This window comes from Nymphaea colorata, chromosome 5 (assembly GCF_008831285.2).
Source record: "Nymphaea colorata isolate Beijing-Zhang1983 chromosome 5, ASM883128v2, whole genome shotgun sequence".
In the NCBI taxonomy this organism is placed as follows: domain Eukaryota; kingdom Viridiplantae; phylum Streptophyta; class Magnoliopsida; order Nymphaeales; family Nymphaeaceae; genus Nymphaea; species Nymphaea colorata.
Genome location: NC_045142.1, coordinates 14,723,872 through 14,745,849, shown reverse-complemented (window position 1 = coordinate 14,745,849; position 21,978 = coordinate 14,723,872). Strand labels below are relative to the sequence as shown.

The window sequence follows — 21,978 nt, the reverse complement described above, 5'->3', positions numbered from 1 at the left end:
TGATGCTATCATAAATTTACCACAACACCAACAGGATGCAGTCACTCCCTCCAGGATTTTGCAGAGAAGGTCCACCGAGGGGAAAGGGACTTCCAATACTGATTGGCTGGTCGAATGGCAAGGGCCCGAGTCTCCTTTGCCCACTTGGGAAGACTCTACTGAGCTCCAACAACATTTTCCAGACTTTGCGCCTTAAGGACAAGGTGTTGCTTGCAAGGGAGGGGTGATTGATAGAGTTATTAAATGATAATAGTCTGTATTAGGGTATACAATAGAATAAGGGTGTCTTTGGTCGGGTCTGGCTGTAATGCACTCGACTTATGATTTTTTTGTTAATGAAGGATTAGGGCAGGGTAACCCTAATTTGTGGGCATGAGTCTCTCTTAGTGCTTGGTGTGAACTACTTTGGCAGGTGGTGCCTACCACAATGATACTGTGAGGCCTTGTACCGCCTGCCATTCGAGTAGGCAAACCAGTGGCGTAGGCGGAATGTATCCTAAACGACTTGCCTTGCCAAACTGACTTCAAACTTAAATTAGAATTCCTTATGAGTTAATGATGTGGGCAACAAACACATTATTTTAGGCTAGAAAACAAGGTTAGCTCAACTACTTTGAGCACAAATCAACCTCAAAATACATTTGTTTGGAGACCACACATTCAGTTGTCCTTAGAGTTAGCTGAAACATACACAAAGGGTATCACTGTAGCTTTCAAGACAATTTGAGGTCTGTATTAAACATGTATAATATAGGGTCCATATGCACACCTAGTAGATTGTGCAAGTAAAATACGAATTTCACATACTCGATTCATTCAATACTCATCAGTTCACAATCACAAGGGAAAGAGGATTATACATTGTTCATTTTGCACCAATCACCAGTCAAACTACAAAAGTAGTCCTGATTCATGGTTGGAACGTAGCTGTCCTAGGCAGCATGCTAGGATGCTTACTAATGAGCAGTCGGGGTCAAGGAGTCAAGCTCCATTTGATAATTTGCCTAAGGTTGTCCGAAACAGCTATTCACTAGCATGCATTTGTAGGACGTAGACTAAATCAAAATGGAATAAAACATACCACAAGTTATTCAAGACATTTCCCCCTTTCCTTCAAACATGACACTTTTCAACTTACTGATCTTTGATAAGGGAACCCTTTGTGGTCCCGCAACCTAAAAAATGCTTACATAAGAAAAAAGGGTTCAATGCTTTGGTTCCACCTGGGAGGGACTTGCCTGATCAGTCGCCATACCTGATGGATGTTTCCAAAAACGAAAGATCACTCGAGTTTCAAATCTTCCCGCTTAAAGTCCGCTCAATGCTTTGGTTCCACCTGCAAAAACTCAGAACCAAAGTTCTCTACATACTTAATTCACCATCAGTCTCTATCTAAGTAGAAAAATGCTATTAGACAGGTAATTGGGGTTTTTGAGAGATGCCGAGGGGATAAATCTCCGACCAAGGTATTCTTCAAGTTCTTCCACTCTCATGAACTGAGGTGGCCTGATCTAGAATTCCAACTCTCTTTTTGAGCCTTATGGTTAAGTACTTTCTGACTCCCATTCATAGTTGGGACTTGAATTGAGGTTCTGAATGCCTTTCTAGTTCAACAGATCATAACATCTTACCGGCAAGTACGAGTTGTCATATAATAATAGATATGTATTTTCTTTACTTCATGGAGACTCTTCGTCCAAATTGCCATACATCCACATGAGTCTACACCCATACTTAAGTGCGATATGCTCCAATTCTGTCAATCACAAGTAACTCACAAGTAACACAAAAATTACCAACCAAAGTTCGCACTAATTAATTGCTAGTTTCAAGCGGCTAAAGTTCAAATAAATCGATGTCATTAGGTATAAACTTGCTCAACTTAATTGCTAAAAACCAATTCAAATAATTAGCGACAAATTTAGGCTGCTAACGGCTGAAACATCACCATTGTAATTAAACTTTCTCATTTAAAATCTGATGATAATGCAGCACTAAGCTCACTGATTTTCCATACAATCAGTCAGACCATCAAGAAAAGAGAATTTTTTTCACATACTTGAACAGCTCTGTGTTAAAATTCTGTTGACAGTCCTTTTAAATCACAATTTCCATCATCTAGGAACGCCCTTAAGGCAGGAAAAAGAGCTGGGGCGTGGCATGGAGTAGTTAGAGACCACTTAAAGGCATGTCATTTTCACTAAAAAAAAAAAACTCTCTTTAACGATGTAAATTTTTCATGTCATTTTCACTAAAAAAAACTCTCTTTAACGATGTAAATTTCTGTTGTACATTCAGAAATCCACCAGAACCTAACATTTGGCATGAAGAAAACAATAAATACACACACCATTGGAAATAACATCCCATAAGAATGCACAAAAATCAACTCAGCCTACCTGGTTTTGTTCCCTAACCGCAGCTGAATTCCGTCCTCAGTTGAAAACACAAACAGCCACAATTCAGACTAAAATAAAAATAAACAAGGAGAAAGGGAAGGCTTAAATTCCACTCTAGACCAGTACCCAACACACAATTCATCCAGATCTACCTCCCCATGATGCAGGAAAAAATTTCATCATTAGTTTAGTAGACTTCAAGAAAGATAAGGCGGTTCTCCAAGCATTCATCATTCTGCAGTCCTGGTGAATTCAATGAAAACAGAAAAAGCAAATTTTCAATGAAATCAGAACATATAGCATTGTTAACAACGCCATATTGGTCCAACTCGTAATCCTGAACTTGAAGCTCAACATAATATCCCTGCATGATAAAGAAAGAAGATGTTCAAATTAGCATTGGGTCATCCTGACTTTGGATGTGTTGTGAAAATCCCTATAACTGTTTATATTGGATAACAGGGAATTGGAAATTTTCAGGGATATATAGAAGAATGAAACTGAAGAGAGAAATGGGTGCATGGCTCTTTTAGGCTTTTTCAATCTCGATAATGATGGCCACCTTCTTTATTAGTTATTGTTTATATTAACTTGAAGTAAGAGAGTTAATTTCTTTTTTAATTGATGGCAAGTTCCAAACGCTCATGCAACAAAATGGCAAGGTTGGAAATATTTTTTCATAGTAGATTATATGATCTACCCTGATCTAAAAAGTAACTTTACATGTGAGATATTTTCAATCATCAATCACATAGATCAGACAACTTATAATCAACTCATAGTATCTGTATTTGCTCAATCAACATACAGCAACCTCAAATATATCATTTACCTAATACATAAAGGTTGAGTAAATATAAAAATTATATCAAGTGATTTATGAGGTATTTTTGATCATATTGATTGGTGGTTGACAATTTGTCATGCATAAAATTACTTTCTAAGTCATAAGTTTAGGTCACATAATTATAGCGTGTCAAATAAGTTTAGGTCACATAATTATAGCGTGTCAAATAAGTTTAGGTCACATAATTATAGCCTGCATATCTCAGTATCTTGAAAAACAGGTTGCAGAACGTGCTAATCTTTAAAGCTCGTATATTGTTGGTTGTCTAAACATTATTTCTATCAAAAAAATCATCTTGAATATGTATATGTAATATCTGATTGCAATGATGCGATCTCTAGCTATGATTTCAAGGTACTTCTGGCACGAAAATACTAATATATGTAGGAACAGTACATTAGACTTGGTGCTTGTGAGATTTATAGACTTGTTTTCTAGAACATAACTGTGTCTTTTGGTCTAGGTTTAGGAAGGAAAAACTGGTATACAAGCTACGCCGAGGACCATTGATTTATGAATCATTCTAAAACCCATCTTAAGCATTAAGCAAATGCAGGTTTTCATGTCCTTTTGATTTAATAATAGTCGATTTCAAAATAAAAGAATACCACCACCAGTGCAAAAGCAACTTGTCGATTTAAGATCATGTATGAGTTCATTTTTCTCATGCATCTTCAATTGAAGAGATGTGTTTGCGATAACATGTCCACACTGCATCAACAGTATGCCCAAACCAATGCCAGGTGCCACTGTATAGATATCCGCTCTCCTTGATTCTGGTGGCAAAGCCAACACCGATGTAGTTATCAGCTTCTCCCTCAACACTTCAAAGCTCTCTAGCCACTTTTGATCAATGTTTGTAAAATGTATAACATAAACGATATTGGTTGGTCCACTCCAAACTTAGATATGTAACCTAATTTATGGTAGCATGAATACAATTTTTTATTATTTAAAATAAGAAAAATCGCAAAATGTTAAACAATTACAAAATAATTAAAAAAAAAGGAAAACACAACTTTATGAAAAAACATGAATAAACATAAAAGGTTGGCAAATATGTGTTACGTACAACATGCATACTTTTATTCAAAATAATCAAATTGACCACTTAAATTATTCAGAGTGCTTAAGTGTGCATCAAAACAAATAAATTTTTATTATGTAATGCATACTGCTTGGAGTCTTTATACAACCTATGGTCGCAAATTTTTGAAGTTTGATTTTTTATTTTTGAGAATAAAATTAGGATCTTATAACAGAAACCTCTATTTTTATTGCATGAAATCAACTCTAATTTTGTGTTTAAACTTTAGATGAATTGGAATGGATTTCACCTTAAATATCATATTCAATCTTAAAAAACTTATATCACTTTAAATTGAAATCCTATGACACTCTTTTATGTATTCATGGTGTAATGTAAGTTACACCCCAAGATCATACCATAACAGGCAATATATATGGTGTAATGTAAATTATACATGATAAAGCATATTTACACCCTCTAAAATTAGTTTCAGAGGTTCTCCTTCATAGTTACATTATGTAACATAATGTATTGCATGACACACTATGTTATGTACAACACTATTTTTTATCCCACTCAAATGAACTGCCTTTATGAAACATTTAGCCACATTCTGTTACTTTTATTGTGCTGTCAGATGTATCTTACTTTGGCATGCACTTTATAAAGCTTTGCAAGTTTTGCTATGTACTGCTTCGGCTTACACATGTACACTGTTCAACTGTTCACATACTATAGAATACTTTATTTTCGGAAGCTATATCATAAAAGTGAAAAGTATAGTCCTAACATCTTTTGTTTGTTTCAATTTGCTTACAGATCATATTTTTGGAGACAATTTGTAATGATCAAAAAATAATTGAAAGAAACATACGCCTTAAAATTCAACAGAGTCCTGACTATGCTGATGAGTGAGTTATGACCTGCCATTATTTTCCCCTTGTGTGGCATGTTGGTATAATATTTTGGAGGTCCAAGGCTTCCTAGATGTGCAAAAAAGTGAAAACTGTTCAATTGGCTATGTTTTTTGCAGGCCAGATTTTGAAGCTGGATTGAAGGACTTTAAAGAACGTTTAGCCAATTATGAGAGGGTATTGTTGTTAATTCTTTTAATGGAGTGATAGAGCATCCTGATGAATTAATGAACCAACTGCAGTTGCAACTATTATTTACAGGTGTATGAACCTGTAGAAGAGGGTTCATATATCAAAATGATTGACATGGTCAGTGGTCAAGGTGGACAAATACAAGTAAGCTCTTATTCCTTAATATCCTTAATGTGTTAGTTTTGTTTGATTTTTGCATCAAACTGGTGCAGTTTTTTGATGAATAAAAAACATGAAATGCTAAAATGCATCTGAGTATGTAAAAAATAGGCTGCATAGTTAATAAGAAATGCCAAAAAATCTAACAAATAGAAAAAGACAGCATATGTAATGTGGCATCAGAGCTTTCATGGATTATCAGATCAGCCAACAGTCATCAATTCGGTCTGCCTTTTTTTTTTATTGTAAAAATGGAAATAATCGAATATTATGTCTTAAACACATAAAAATATAAAATATGTAATGAGAATTGAGTTTTTATAGCTTACCGATCAAGTCTTGTTCAATGGAAGTGCCAAAAGGACCTAGATGATAAATGAATGCAGAATGTGCAGTAAGAAATCAGAGTTTTAGGGTTTACTATATCAACCTGCGACCATCAAATTGGTGTGAAGAATAGTAAAAAATGGAAATGCTAGAAAATATGTTAAAGATGAGGGCATATTACTTGAAGCAACAAACATTTTCTCAATGCTAGGGTGGATCAAGTCACCATCAAGCATTTGAATTGTTGGATAAGAATAAAGAAGAAGACCATACAAGCACCTTGACATGCCTTTTTCCCTCTGCTTTTGGATCTTTGATATTTTCTGAATACAAATTGTGTTTTGGGAAACAACCCCGGGAAATCATGCTGCAAAATTGCTTAGTACAATATTACTGACTCTGACTCAAAGGGTCCTTTAGATATATGCCTTTGTGTGTCAAGAACAAAATTATTCCTTATGATTGCAGAGTATGAAAACATTTATGATGTTCAACAAGCATTATGCTCGAGTATTTCAGCTCTTTAAAGTTCCCCTTCAAATGAGATTTATTTTTACCGATTGCAATGCTCAAACTTCAATGCTTCTAGAGTTGCCTTACTAATAATATAATATTTTTTTTTATGGACAACACTATATTCTAGTCACTGCATATTAAAATTTAAGAATCAGAATTGCAAATTTTGCACACCAGGCTGGTCATGAGTCATTTTGTTCTCTTCTTTTAGATCCTTGGGTTGTCAGATGGGTCTAAATTTCCACTTTGGAATGTCACATGTAGAATGGGTATTGATAATAGTATTCAATTTTGAAGTTTTGACCTTCTACAATGGGAATATGTACTCATACAATGGTTCAAAGGGTGTACCAACTGCAGCTCTGTTATCTATTATCAGTTGTGGTCCCTTAAGAAGTTATTTACAATCTATTTTGAATTTGCTGACTTCAGCCACCATTATGTTGATATTTTGAAATATCATGAAGGTATCACCCAAATATTATGGAGCTGTGTCACGCTAGCTCTTTAAGTAGGCACACCATCTATGTTACACCTACATCAAGTGCCTGTAGGTGTGGCACATGTCAACTGCATTTAACTACATCCATGCATCGGACTTCACCTTTACTCAGATTGGGTGTTGTCAAGTAAATCAAATTCATGAACTCCTTTTTGTAAAGAATCTATCGATTATGGTTTTGGCACGTGACATTTTCTTTGATGCTTTACAACTGTAATCTTTCTTCACGAGCTATTTTCGTGTTGATCCTGTTATCATCCCTTTATGGACCTGAAAAATATAAATATTGCAGAGCTCATATTGGAAAATACACATGAAAAATATCACATGCTAATATATTGCTAATTGAGCATAACTGTGGATCTCGTAGGTGCTGATTTTTTTACTTTACATTTAAAATTTGTCCTTAATTTCTAACTGTGCAATCTTGATTTTGGGTGTGGCGAATTAGGTGAACAATATCAGCGGTTATCTTCCTGGCCGAATTGTCTTTTTTTTGGTATCTTCTCAACTTTCCATTTGTTGTTTTCTGCGTATTTGCATGATTGATTGAACATATGAATTAATGAGTCTAATGTTCAAATATAATTTAAGAATAAGCAACTTTGAGCCGTACGTCAGCCATTAACTGGATCATGCAGTTCCCTAGGTGGCAAGCCGGGTTGAAGTTACAGAAAACAAGCTAAAAATGGAATTTCTTTGGATTAACTAAAGCTAAATGAACTTCTTTGAAACTATAAATAAATGTATCAGTTCAACAAAACAAATTAAATGCCAAAGCTGTCTGTCACCTTAATTCTGAATGTGAAACAAAGTTGCAATTCAATTTCATTAAATGAATAAAAAAAATCTAACGATTTGTCCTCAAGTAATCGATCAGCAGCCTGCACTCAATCTGATCTCAGTCTGCTCTTCATGGCTAAAAAGCACCTGAAACTAAAAAGAAACAAGAAGATGCAAACCAAACACTAAACCTAATGCTAAATCTATCTAATCTAGGACTACTATTAGGTTACTAAAAAGATAAAATAGACAGGCTATCTAAGCTAACTGTAGAAACACACACCAAGATGGAGAGAAAGAGAAGGAACACACAATATACGTGGAAAACCTCAAAGTGAGGTGAAAAACCACGGAGAAGCTCTAACCTAGGTGCACAACCGCAACCCTAGGAGAGAGAAAATGTTATTCCACTTAATCAACAATTACACCATAAGTGGGATTAAATAAGAGGGAAAAACGCCTAGGGTACTGAGCCACTCTCGGTACCCGTGCCCATGGGACCGGGTCTGGATCCAGACCCGGTTCCCTACACATGATATGTTAACACTCCCCATAAAAACACTGCTAAGAACCCAGATGATCAGATTATAAATTAACAAAAAAACAAATTAATATTAGTTCATAAAATGGGAGACTCAATCAATCTTAAAACTGAAAGCAAAAGTTTTGCAAACTAGGAAAAAAATCAGTAGTGATCTATATATCCGAACTATGATAAAGACTGAATGAGAGGCATAATTTAACCATTCTAATTAATGAATTTATCTATTGAGCTATCTAACCTAACTGATTACAAAAAGAAAGACAATATATAAATGACCTAACTAAGAAAATCCGAAATTCAATAGAAATCCGAAATTCAATAGCAACAGCAAATAATTGTCAAGTAGTTAACCTAATTCTAAATATCAAGCGATGCAACATAAAATGCAAGTAATAAGTCAACTTACTACCAGAAGATCAGCTGACTAAAACAAATTAACAACCATGTCTGTACTGGCTTTCAGTCAAAGTAAGGGCCAGTTATCAAAAATCAACTTAACTGTCAAATTGTCCAGGTACAGATTGATTCCCAAAAGAAAAATTTACCAGCCAGATCCAAGATAAAAACTACACAAAAGTAATCCTAGATGGTTCATAACAAAATAAGACACTAAAAGCTGAATAGAAACAATTCAAGAAGTGATGAACAAAACCTAGAATAAGAAACATGCCAAACAATAATCAAATTAATGAAGAACAAAACTATCCATCTATTCTACAACCTGAAGTAAAATTTAGATCAACAAAATAAATCTAAAGCAATGCATTAAAAATAATTAATCTAACCCTAAACTAGCCCTAAATCCTAAGGAAGATCAGGGCCAATCAAGCAAAAAAGATCAAGCAAAGATGAAAATAGATTAATCAATTGAATGAAAGCAAAACTCTTTTTTATGCTAGATTGTCATTCATACAAGTAAACCTAAAACCCTAATTCTTACATCTGAAATTTCACTAATTAAATCCTAATAATAATAAGAATTCAAAGATCACAGAAACTATGAAACAATGAAAATGTGTTAATTTAATCAGAAGTTTTAAAAGTGAAATCCAAAGCTACAAATTAAACAAGAGCAATAAAAAAAATTTATTTCGAACGTGTTAAAAATCTAATTTTTCTACATGATTTGAACTTATTACCATAGAAACAAATCATAAGAGCATTAGATAAATAAACTAGTCTAGCCACTGCTCCTGACCCTTGCAGTTTGGCAAGGGGTGTTGTGGCCTGAACTGGACTGCGAGGGTTCGGCTATAACCCTCATTGTGCATCACTTGACAGACAGCGAGGGTTAGGGCTGATGCCTTTGCCATCCAGCCGGTGCCCTGACGCCCCTTGCTGGATTACGAGGGTCGAGGCGTCCTCACGCCAATCCTCCTCCTCCTGTGAGGTTTGGCCCGACCCTCCCCATCCCGGCCACAAGTGGCGGCCCGATCCACACCATTTGGTGAGGGTCGGGCCTGACACCCTCATTGTCCAGCAAGGGCCACAATACCTCTTGCTGGATGGCAAGGGTACTCCTAGCACCGTTCTAGTGAGAGTGCTAACACCCTCACCGGACAGCAAGGCTGGGGTCGGTGCCGCCAGCCCCTATTATCTGGCGAGGCGATTTCAGTGTCACCCCTCATTGGGAGGGAGTTTTTTTTTTTTAAAATTTTGAATTAAAGAACTAGTGTTTACAGATCCAGTGAAATTCAACAGCATCCATACAGCTCCACATTAGATCTGAGTAGCTTCGTATTCTGGTCTGAATAAATTAGAACACAGCAACACAACACCACAAAAGATATCAACGAAGACATGACCTTATATGTGATCTGGAAAACTTCACAAAGCTCAAATCAACAAAAAAGTCACAATCTACCCACTCGACAGCCTCTAAATCATAATCGCCAGGCAGCAGACTCTAAATTGCATAGTGTTGATTGTACATACTGGGCTGCAAATGAAGCTAGGAAACAGAAGACATGCACTCAAAATTTTTTAAGCTTCTTGAGCCTGAGATCTGAGGTATAATCCTTTAGGCTTGACCATCCTCTTCTAGGAACTATCGGATTATGATCCTCAGGGTTGTTTCAAGTATGTTGGAGCAACAGTAATTGTTTCTTTTGTGCCTCTAGTCAAGAACCTTATGCTCTTCCTGAAGCAGTCATAATGGAGGAATTAATTTCACAATATACTTCACATTCTGCATTATTTCAGTTTGATATGAAAAGAATCACCTTGATAGTACCTTTGAAAGTTCACTTAATCATACCATGACAAATTTCTGTAAACACATTTAATAAAACCTGTATGTTGCTGGATCAAGTATCTATAAAGAAACATGGCTGTTGAATGGTTAATATAAGCTAAAAAACAGAACATTTCATCCTTCACTTTGGCCTTGAATATTTTTGTCAGCCACTGCTAACCATGGTAAACTGTTACAAGAGGAAAACCCACATACACACGCCACACACTCAGCCCTAATCTCCAGATTAGGGTTTCTCCTCCCAGAGGAACATCCGATATGTTCTGCGGTAACCTAATTACAGCTGTCCAACCCTTATTTATACCCATATTTAGAACCTGACTCATTTTGCCTTGTGGAAGCAAATCCATGGTCAACGATTCCATGGTTTGTCTTGTCCATCAGGGGCGAATTCTGCGCATCATCTTCCTCAGCTCTTTCTCCACTCCTGCTGTACTCTTGGTCAAGGTTCTTACCGTGTACTTCATTCCACCAATTCTGCTCATGTTCTTCTAATTGCCATAATTTGGTCAATCATTTGCTCTATTGTCTCCAGTGTGGGTTTGTGCTTAGAAGGTGCCCAACTTGGTCCTGGAAATTGCAGTCCTCCCTTCCCCTTCTGGTTTCACACTTAACCACCAGTAGCCGTTATCTGGTCTCTCAAATTCTTTTTCTTTAAAAGACGGAAACCCACATACACATGCTGCAAACTCAGCCTAATCTCTAAATTAGGGTTTTTCCTTCCAGAGGAACATCCGACATGTTCTGCGATAACCTAATTATAGCTGCCCAACCCTTATTTATACCTGTTCCTGGGTCAGTCTAATGGACCTGACCCGCAACCCAGGACCCGGTCCCTAACAATTTTTAATGCTAATGGTTTGTTGTTATGGGCATATGTTGCATTTGACAAGTTTTGATTCGTGATTCCTCTATGCTATTTCATACTATGACAGTTGTGAATGTCTGATCATGTTTGTAGGTTTGACTCATTGGTACAAATCTATTTTTCCTTTTACTTCTTTTGGTTTTATAGGTAAATACCCACCTCACTCCACGTCCAATTCTTCTTACTCGACACGGTGAAAGTGTTGACAATGTCAGAGGACGAATTGGGGGTGACTCTGTCCTAAGGTTATATTTACTCTGTACTTCTATGTTTAATTACTTTTTAATGTTATATATTTTATTTAGAAGCATGAAGTGTGTTTTCAAGATTGATGCTACTAGTACATGCTTGAATATGTATAGAATGTCTTTCCTTTGCCTTATAGAATTCATAGCAAAGAAGTTAAATGTCACTTGATCCATGACTTAGCCTACCTTACAGAGTGTTACATAATGTTTCATATTCTGCATTTATATTCGAAAATTGTGGACCAATGTTACTAAATCACCAGTTGCATGCACCCATTAGTGGCAATAAAAGGACTGAGATGCTTGCAGCCAACTCAAATCAGCTTGTTTGAAGTTTGCCAATTATTTCTAAGTTCTCTGCAAACTGGCAATCAGCGCCTTGTTTAACATATACCTCAAGCCTAACTTGATAGGACCCACAGTTTGGATGAGTCTAGATCTTGTGCTGGGTTCAGGCCCTGCTATAGTATGTCAAGATTTACCTGAGTTTCAGAAATGTCATCTATAGCCCATGGATTGATATGAAATGTTCACTTGGTCAAAGGATCCCTCACGAAATCCTTACAAAATATCCATAATCATACTACAATATAGAGTTGGTGATGAGGATAGAGTTGGCATCACCCTTTATTAGTACCGAAATGGCCATAACGTCCTAATTTATTGAGATGTGTGGTTTCTGCCTGCTTTCTCTTCTTTCTCAATTCTTGTCTGCTATGAGCTATGTCTCATGGGTATGAGTGCTGCCAAGGGTATGTATGAGGACTGAGGAGCATTTTAAAAAAGTGTGTGTACAAGGACATTGCCATACATACACACACACACACACACACACATATTGCTGTACACTTGGGTATGTCTTTTACCCAAGTGGTCTGGTTTTTACCAATTGTCCTCTCTCTCTCTCTCTCTCTCTCTCTCTCTCTCTCTCTCTCTCTCTCTCTTGCTCCTCCATACAACAAGGTTTCCTCCCAAGTAGACACAGTACCCTGTAGTGGATCGTCTGGTATCACCACAACCTGCCCAATCCGCATCAGAATAGCCATCGATTTCCACAGTCTCTTGTTTCACATACAGGAGTCCCTTACCAGGATTTTTCTTCAGGTAGCATAGCACTCTGTCCACAGCCTTCAGATGTGCATCGGTTGGCGCATGCATGAATTGGCTCAAAACATTCACCGCAAAGGTGATATCAGGTCTCGTGAGGGTAAGATAAATTAGCTTCCCAACCAAACGTTGATATCTTCCCTTGTCTTCTTCACAGAGAGGCTCTCCATCTCTAAGACTCAACTTGTGCCCAGTGTCAAAAGGGGTAGGAGTAGGTCTACATCCCAATTTACCAGTTTCTTCCAGCAGGTCTAATGTATATTTCCTTTGGTTTAGTACAAGACCAGTACTAGACCTAGCAACCCCCATACCAAGAAAATACCTTAGTTTTCCAAGATCTTTGAGGTCGAATTCTGTAGCCAGTAACCCTTTTAGCTTGATAATCTCCTCCTCATCATCTCCAGTAACAATCATGTCATCTACGTAGACGAGCAGGAGAGTAACCTTGCTCTCCTTCTTCTTCACAAACAGAGTGTGATCTCCATTTCCTTGTTTGTATCCATGACGTATCATCACTCTTCTCAGTCGTTCAAACCACGCTCTGGGCGATTGCTTAAGACCATACAATGCCTTTTTCAGCTTACAACACATTTCTGGTTCTTCATATCCTGGAGGCATATGCATATATACTTCTTCTTCGAGGTCACCATTGAGGAATGCATTCTTAACATCCAGTTGATACATCTTCCACTCCTTCATCACAGCTAGGGATATAACCACCCTCACAGTCTTCATTTTCGCAACAGGAGCAAAGGTTTCCAAGTAATCAATTCCATATTTCTGGCTAAACCCCTTGGCCACAAGTCGAGCTTTATATCTTTCAACACTCCCATCTGGTTTGTACTTGATGGTATACACCCATTTGGATCCAACTAGATGAGCGGCTTCAGGAATCTTCACCACTTCCCATGTCAAGTTTCTTCTTAGGGCATCTATTTCTTCTTTCATTGCATCGGCCCACTTGGAGTCACTTTGAGCTTCAGCGACAGTCCTGGGAATCACAGCCAAAGAAAGAGTAGAAACAAAGCACTTGTAATCTTTCCCAAGTCTGGAATAAGAAACAAAATTACCAATGGGGTGTTGAGTACATGACCTGACACCCTTTCTCAGGGCAATGGGAAGATCGTCATTCTTCTTTTCAACCTCATCATGGGTCTCCACGGTCTCCTCGGTAGGACTTGGTTCATCCAGGGAAGGAGTGGCATTGGGATTGGAAGTAGATCTAGCATCACAAGTCATCACCTCTGTCCGAGTACCTCGTCTAGAGTAGAACTGTCCAAACAACTGAGGGCCTTCCTTCTCAATGCTATTGTCACCCCTTTCCTCCTTCTCAGGCACATCAACAGTATTAAGTGATTCTGTTTTCTTGTAGTCCAAAAAATCTATAAACTGAAGTTCCTGTCTCTGAGAATACTCTTCCCTGCCCACAGACTGCTCCCCCTGAAGAGGATTCGCACCAAAGTAAGAGGCATGTTCCAAGAAGGTAACATCCCTCGTAACATAAGCTCGACCAGTAATAGGATCAATACATTTGTATCCTTTTTGCGTAGGGGAGTATCCAACAAAGACACCTTTGATAGACCTAGGATCAAGTTTCTTGACATTTGGACTGTGATCATGGATAAAACATACACAACCAAAAACACGAGGAGGAAGAGGAAATGGTGGACGACTGCCAGGAAGCAACGAGTGGGGAGTCCTACCATTCAAAACACGACTGGGCATGCGGTTAATAAGATAGGCACTAGTAAGAACTGCATCACCCCAATAGTGTTTAGGAAGATTTCTCTGAAACAAAAGAGCCCTGGTGACATTAAGAAGTTGACGATTTTTCCTTTCAGCTACCCCATTTTGAGGGGGGGTGTAACTACAGGATGTCTCGTGAACAATCCCCCGTTGTCTAAGAAACTCCTCAACAGGCCGACACATGTACTCACGGGCATTATCGGACCTGAAAGTTTTAACATTCGCACCATACTGGGTATGCACAAGAAGAATAAATGTCTCGATGATTCGAGGAACCTCGCTGCGGTCTTTTAACAAGTATATAAATGTAGCACGAGAGAAATCATCAATGAAAGTGATAAAATACTGGAAACCTTGACGGGTATGAATGCCCGAAGGTCCCCATACATCAGAGTGAATCAGAGAAAAAGCTTCATTAGCACAACTAGAAGAAAGAGGGTACGAAGCCCTCACATGTTTGGCAAACTGACAAACATCACAAGAAATGGAAGACACATCAAAGGAGGAACACAAGTCTGGAAACAAATGTTTCAAAATCCCAAAAGGTAAATGCCCAAAACGTTCATGCCAGTACATAAAAGACTGAAAACAATCTTCTCTTCTCTTATCTGTCTTGCGGATCGCTGTCAACAGAGCAGTAGCCACACGTATGGGAAGACGATATAATCCATTAGAAGCTAAACCAATCTCAATCCTCTTCCCTGTCACCAAGTCCTGCAAAACACAACGATCGGCAGAGAATATAAGTTCACAATTCAATTCTTTAGTAAGTCTACTGACTGATAAGAGATTTAAAGGAAACTGGGGAACATGTAAAGCGCCCTGCACATGAAATTTGTCCAACAAGGACAGAGTGCCTTCGCCTGCCACACAGGTAGAGGAACCATCTGCAAGAGAAACACGTTCCCTTCCCGAGGACAACTTATACTCATGAAACAATTTTGGATTACCTGTCATGTGATGAGTAGCACCACTATCGACAATCCATTCCCCCACAGAAGAGTTACCTTGATTGCCAATAGCTGCAAGAGCATGATTAGCTGTAGTTCCCTCTGAGGTCTCAGTCTTGTTGACATCGAGCTTGCCCAAATAAGCCCTTAGTTCACGAAGCTGGTCAGCAGAAATGGAGACTTTTTCTCCACTAGAGGCTTGCACCTCAGACACGGGCGTTCTCCCAGTCAAAGATCTCCCTCTGTTCCCCTTCTTTTCTGGATGAAGATCCCAGCAATAATCCATAGTGTGACCTGTCTTCTTGCAGTGAGTGCACCGGCGAAGAGACCTAGATGGGCCGCCAGGACCACGACTCACGAGAGCAGATCTCTCGTTATAGGGCACAAGTTCCCTCTTCCCTTCTTTTGTAACAAGCCTTCTCTGTTCTTCCGCTTCAACACAGGAGTACACATCTTCAATACTGGACACCTCCCCTGAATTCAAAATCTGGCTTCGAACACCTTCAAACTCATCATTTAAACCTGCTAAAAATAGGAACACCCTGTTTTCCCATTCATGAGCAACATAGAGCGCCTGATCATGGGGACAATGCCAAGGAATATCAGAATGATAGTCAAGCTCTTCCCACTTGGCTTTCAAAGCCCCATAGTACTCTGCAACAGACGAGGTCCCTTGTCGAATGCCATAGACTGTCTTCATTACTTGGTAAGTACGAATTGCGGTCTTCTTTTGGCCATACATTTGCTCGAGGACCACCCACATGTCTCTAGCAGTCTTCTTCCGAAGGATAAGGGGCTGAATATCGGCGGAAACGGAATTGACAATCCAAGTTTTCACTTGATTATCCTCAAGAAACCAAGTATGCCACACATCACTTGTTCTTGCTGGTTCGGGGTTGCTCCCATCAATATAGGCCATGCGACCACGGCCAGCAATCCCCATGGTCATAGCAGGCGACCACGAGAAATAATTATCCTTGGTGAGGCGAAGAGTGATGACCTGCATGGGAACATTCTCAGTAAAAGCCCCTATTTCAGTGGGATTGGTGTTGACGGTTGACGAGGAAGAGGCTGCCATAATCACAGACCAGTCTAGCTACGGGTGAAGCCCAGTAGGCAGCAAGGGCAGCAGGGAGCAACAGCACAATACAACACCAAAAAAGGCAGAGAGCAGGCAACGGACAAAACGGAGGACGCCTAAACCTCACCGGCAGAAGAGACAGCAACAGAGAGGCAGCGCCGGAGAAAAAACAAAGCAGAACGGCGCGGCGCTGGGCGGAAACAGACCGCCAGAACCAGGCAGAGCGGCGCACCAGCGGAAGCAGACCGCCGGAAAAAAAAAACACGGCGGTGGGCGATGCGTCGGATGACAAAGAGGAACGCCGCTGGACAGAGCGTCGCTGGGCAGGCCGACGCTGGGCGGAAGCGACTGAACAGGAACGACGCTGATCAGGGCGTCGCTGGGCCGGTCGTCGCTAGGCGGAGACGGCGGAATCCTGAGCGGCGCTGATCAGGGCGGCGCTGGGCGAAGACGGCGGCGGGGCGACAGACGAAGCTCAGGCGTCGGGCACGGACGTCAGGCACGGGCGTCGGGCACAAGCGTCGGGCAAGGGTGTCGGGCGAAGCTCGGGCACGAGCGTCGGGCACGGGAGATGAACAGTGCCGGGCGAGACGATGAACAGTGCCGGGCGAATCCTCCTCCAACACGGGCAAAAGACAAACCAGAAACGCCGGAACTTCACGGCTCTGATACCATGTAGAAATACGAGCAAGAAGAAGACGAAGAGAAACAATGATCACGATGTAACGTAGAAAAACCCTCTACACGAGGGAGAAAAAACCACGAATGAGGAGGAGTTGGTGCCCACTAGCAGCCAGACTCTCTCTCTCTTAAGATTATCATTAACACTTAAGGATTAGGGTTACATGACTTAAGTAGAGCCCAAAACGGGCTACAAGGCGGGTCGGGTATGGATCCGGACCCGAAACCCACAATCTATCAACAATATATATATATATATATATATATATATATGTATACGGGTATGTCTCTTACCCTAGTGGCCTGGTTTTTACCAACTTTCCGTGGGTACAGGTACAAACACAAAACTTTAGACAATGTGGGTATTAGGGTAACAGCAGTATATATATATATATATATATAAACTGAGTTGGAAAAAATTAAATCAAATAAAATTAAGCAATTTGGATTAGCTTTGATTTGAAAAGTACCCAAGTGTGTCCAAGTACCCACTTTGTGTATGGGTATGGTAGCACGGCTACCTGGACTTTATTGAAGTACCCATGTGACTTAACATTTCATAAGTTGAATGTGACTTCGGTGTGTACAATTTAACTTTCAAGTTTCAAGTGAAGGCTTGTACACACTTTCAATTTGTATGTTTGGTGGACTGAAGGTTCTTTCTAGCTTTCTTTAGTATGGCTTGTATTTTATGAGCTTCAACATGAAGATTGGAATATATGTTAAGTTCATATTCACAAATAGTGAAATGTTTATCTTTAATATATCTATCGGTTTTATCAACTTGATCATGCATTCTTATTCTTTTACTTATTTCGAACAGTGAAGCTGGAGAACTTTATGCAAAGAAACTTGCTAATTTTGTGGAGAAGCGGTTGAAATCTGAGAGAACTGCTTCAGTAAGTTTCCTATTCATATTTTGTGGAGAAGTGGTTGGAACCAGTTCCCTTGTCATTTTAGACTTGCCTTGGTCTCTTTCTCTATGCATCAATGGCTTAAGTTTTTACAGAATTCAACATATCACTTAGCAGTGTGAGTTCACTCGTTTTCTTTGTATGGATCATCTATACATTGGAAATGATCACTTTACATTTTTTGTTCTGTTATTGCTGCACATTTTCTGTTCTTGCTTTGCCAACTGCAGTTAAAACAACTGTAGAGTGTTAAATTTGCAGACTTTGTGATGCATGCAAATGTGAGTTGTGGGAGCCAGGTTGGTTTATCAACTGTGGAGCATATTGTTTATTCACTATATCTACCCAGTGAGCGAACCATAATTCATCAAACTCATGCGTAGTTGTCTGTTGATCTGACTGAGTCAACCATGTCTGACTTGATTGTGTCACAGGACCCATTGAACTTTTCCACAATTAACTAGTACTTCTGGCTGTCATTGTACATTTCTCTTCAAAGAAATTAATCCTGTTGTAAAAGGAATTTTAGTTCTGTAGGGGAGCCTCTTTCTTGTGCCTAATGTTTGATTCTGTGCAAGATCATGAATTGGTTTAGTAGGTTGTGCCTCTCTCTCTAGCTTGAATTTTTAGTCTCTGTTTATATTATTTTATGATGACTTTTCCATAGACCAATACTTGGCTATGGGATGAGCTATCTATGCATCCATACTTGGAATCTCTTACTTATCTGAATGCATAAATTTCATTCTCAAGGACATTGGAAAACATAGAAATGAAGTTGCATATGTTTCTTCCTATTCTGATTATTCCTGGTCACCGGACCCCTACTAATTACTAACAAACTGTCCATGCTGGTTGTTGCACTGTGTATGTTTTGCCACCTCTGCATACAGCAATCATGCTTCAAGTACATAACTTCGTCTGTTTGTCATCCAGATATGGACTAGCACTCTTCAAAGAACAATCCTTAGTGCAAATTCTATTGTTGGTTTCCCCAAGGTATGCTCAAAGGTTCAAAATTTTGTTTTCTTATTGTTTCAATTGCTTGTTTGTGTTATTTCTTGTCTCAAAATTTTATTCAAAGCATGCAGATACAATGGCGTGCACTGGATGAGATCAACGCAGGTGTATGTGACGGAATGACTTATGAAGAAATTAAGAAAAACATGCCGGAAGAATATGAGTATGTCCTTGTGCTTCTTCCTGTGAAAATTTTTTGTTCTAGATGATCAAGCTTTTCTAACCAGTTTGCTGGATTCCAACTTTTCAATTTTGTTGCATATTTTCAGTTAGCCACTATAATATCTCATCCACCTGTTGTTTGAAACTGTTACCTCCCCTCCTTGGCCATTTATTTTTCCTGTTAGAGTTAGTTGCAAAAATTGTTTGATCATGTTTTGTTGTTACAAGTCCACATCTACCATGCAGAGTGGCAAATAGTTTCTGTTTGGATCTGTAGAAAATTGATTTGCAAAAGAAGGATGCTTCCTTCTGGATGAATCAATGTACTGAATTTCGACATTCATTGCTAGTTATTCTTTCTTGCATAAGCAACCAAATCTTCTTTGCATGTGATTACCCTCCAGAAAATGAGTAGCTAGTATTAGCATTATCCAACTTTTTGGTACGTTGAAGCTGATGTTTTAGGCTTGTTTCACTCTCATCATGTGGACTGTCTTTTAAGCGACCAGGCCACTTCCAGGATAAAGTCTCATAGGAAAGGTTCTCTAGGCTTTGCGACTGTTTTGTTTGACCTCTTCTTTCATGCATCCACATGAGAAATTTCAAGGTCTAACCTTGTGAAGGATTACTTTCTATCTCCTGCTAGACAAACGGCACTTATATATTTTTTGTTCCAAAAACAATAAAAACCTCCTTTGCACTCCAAAAATACAGCCTTTCAAGGGGCCTGCTGTTTGCACATTAACAATGATCGGAACCCTTTCCCTAGTTACTAAGCTAAGTCACACGGGTGCGGGTGCGATACGGGTGCGGATACGGGTACGGACACGGCAATTTTCACAATTCTCGGATACACGGATACGGCAAATATAATATTATCAAAAATTATAAATTAAAAAAAACATTAAATTAATAGTTCACTATTAAAGTCACAAACAAAACATTGTTTATCACACAACATTGTTTATCAATATCATCATTCTATTAATTTATCAGAAAAACAGAAAAAAAAACCCCAAAGAGAAAGGGAGAAGAGCTCAACTTAACTTAAAATCTGTTTTTTTTTTGTTCGGATCGGGTCTAATCCAGACCCGATCCAAAACGTATCCATGCCATATCCGCACCCGTATCCCCGTATTGACACGGATACGTGGGCCAAATAGGCGTATCCGTGTGACTTAGTTACTAAGGAATGACTGTCTTTGCTTCTATCCATTTCCACTGTTCAGACAAGTTATCTGCAGCAATTTCTCTCAGGCAGTCATGTTAATTTTTCAGAGCTCGCAAAAAGGACAAACTCAGGTACCGATATCCTCGAGGGGAATCTTATCTTGACGTCATTCAAAGGTATGTAGTTTATATTTACCTGGTTGACCTGGCACCTTTGGCACAGTCTAAGTTTGTTTCTTTCTGTTCCTATTATTTGCTTTCATTGAAAATTTTATTCAAATCATTAATGCAGGTTAGAGCCTGTAATTATTGAGCTAGAGCGTCAACGAGCTCCAGTGGTGGTGATCTCACATCAGGTGAAATAATTAAAGTTCGTAACTGTTGTGAGGTCGTGAAGAAGGAAATAAAATTGATTTAGAACATTTTTTTGGGTGCAGGCTGTGTTGAGGGCATTATATGCCTATTTTGCAGATAAGCCGCTGAAAGAGATTCCTCACATTGAGGTAATAACATGAATGAAATTCTGAAATGCGATCTAACATTAACAGGTATTGTCCTTGCTATTCATTGTAGGTCCCACTGCACACTATTGTTGAGATTCAGATGGGAGTCATTGGTGTTCAAGAGAAGCGTTACAAACTCATGGATTGAATACGAGATTCTGGTTGATTCTTCATTCATTACCAAAATGTAAATATGGAAGAAGGAAATGTTGGTACAAGAAATATTTGTGCGCCAAAAGTGCCTCATATTATTCTTGTCATTTTTTTTTCCCTTCAGGGGAACTTGTATCTCTTCCTCCTAACCATGCTAATATATTCCCAGTTGACATTATCCTTTTCTTTGAGTGCTGGAATTTGCTGCGTCTATTATGGTGGCACGACAATAATCTATCACACTATCATATGCATCAAGTTCTGTGTAAATTGCACAATTTTCTGATGCGTACACCACGCTATGTAGGGATGATGTTGGTTTACGTTGTAATATTGGAGTATTAGGCGATTATTCGCAATTGGTAAGGCGCACACAACAATGTTGCTCACAATTGTTAAGGCACACAACAGTCTTATTCTTAACAGTGGTTGCAAAAAGTCACTTGTATCTTGGTCAAACCATATTCTGAGCAAGTTTGGGAGAAAGCCTTGAAGTCGCACTTGAAAATGCATTAAAAAACTCACATTTAATGTAAATCGACACTTAAAAAGAAGAGAAATAGTCAAGGCCTTTGTAGCTGCCGAAGAAAAAGGTGGTAGATGGTGGTGAAGAAAGACATTGGAGTCGGTGACAATTCTGAATTTAACAAAAAATAGTGGGATCATTATAATAGATGACCAGTTCGTGACCAACATCAAACCATGCTACTACAAAGTTTTACTGTTCAAACTTGTAGGCATTAAGAGCTAGGGCCTGAAGAGTGGGGGAGACGCCGCTTTATCCATTTGGTGGATTTTCATGCACAGTTTGGTGGCTCTGCAGATGAGATGACGGCTAGATCATCCAAGCTACAACATAGGACTAGGGAGGTGATGACTGTGTGCACAATAGGACTCACCATGTTCAC

At 39.0% G+C, this 21,978-nt stretch overlaps 1 protein-coding gene across 2 annotated transcripts in view; it reads left to right on the top strand.

The window, feature by feature from the left end:
• Positions 1 to 21,261, top strand: part of LOC116254252 (6-phosphofructo-2-kinase/fructose-2,6-bisphosphatase) — a 95,474-nt gene extending 74,213 nt beyond the window's left edge. For both annotated transcript variants that reach the window (XM_031629500.2, XM_031629497.2), the window contains exons 13-24: positions 5,096 to 5,187; positions 5,310 to 5,367; positions 5,452 to 5,526; positions 7,338 to 7,385; positions 11,483 to 11,580; positions 17,972 to 18,047; positions 18,999 to 19,061; positions 19,154 to 19,245; positions 20,523 to 20,591; positions 20,707 to 20,770; positions 20,852 to 20,917; positions 20,988 to 21,261. In XM_031629500.2, coding sequence (XP_031485360.1) covers positions 5,096 to 5,187; positions 5,310 to 5,367; positions 5,452 to 5,526; positions 7,338 to 7,385; positions 11,483 to 11,580; positions 17,972 to 18,047; positions 18,999 to 19,061; positions 19,154 to 19,245; positions 20,523 to 20,591; positions 20,707 to 20,770; positions 20,852 to 20,917; positions 20,988 to 21,065 — 879 coding nt within the window. In that variant the 3' untranslated portion in view covers positions 21,066 to 21,261. The remainder of the gene's footprint in view (positions 1 to 5,095; positions 5,188 to 5,309; positions 5,368 to 5,451; positions 5,527 to 7,337; positions 7,386 to 11,482; positions 11,581 to 17,971; positions 18,048 to 18,998; positions 19,062 to 19,153; positions 19,246 to 20,522; positions 20,592 to 20,706; positions 20,771 to 20,851; positions 20,918 to 20,987) is intronic.
• Positions 21,262 to 21,978: the final 717 nt, after the last annotated feature.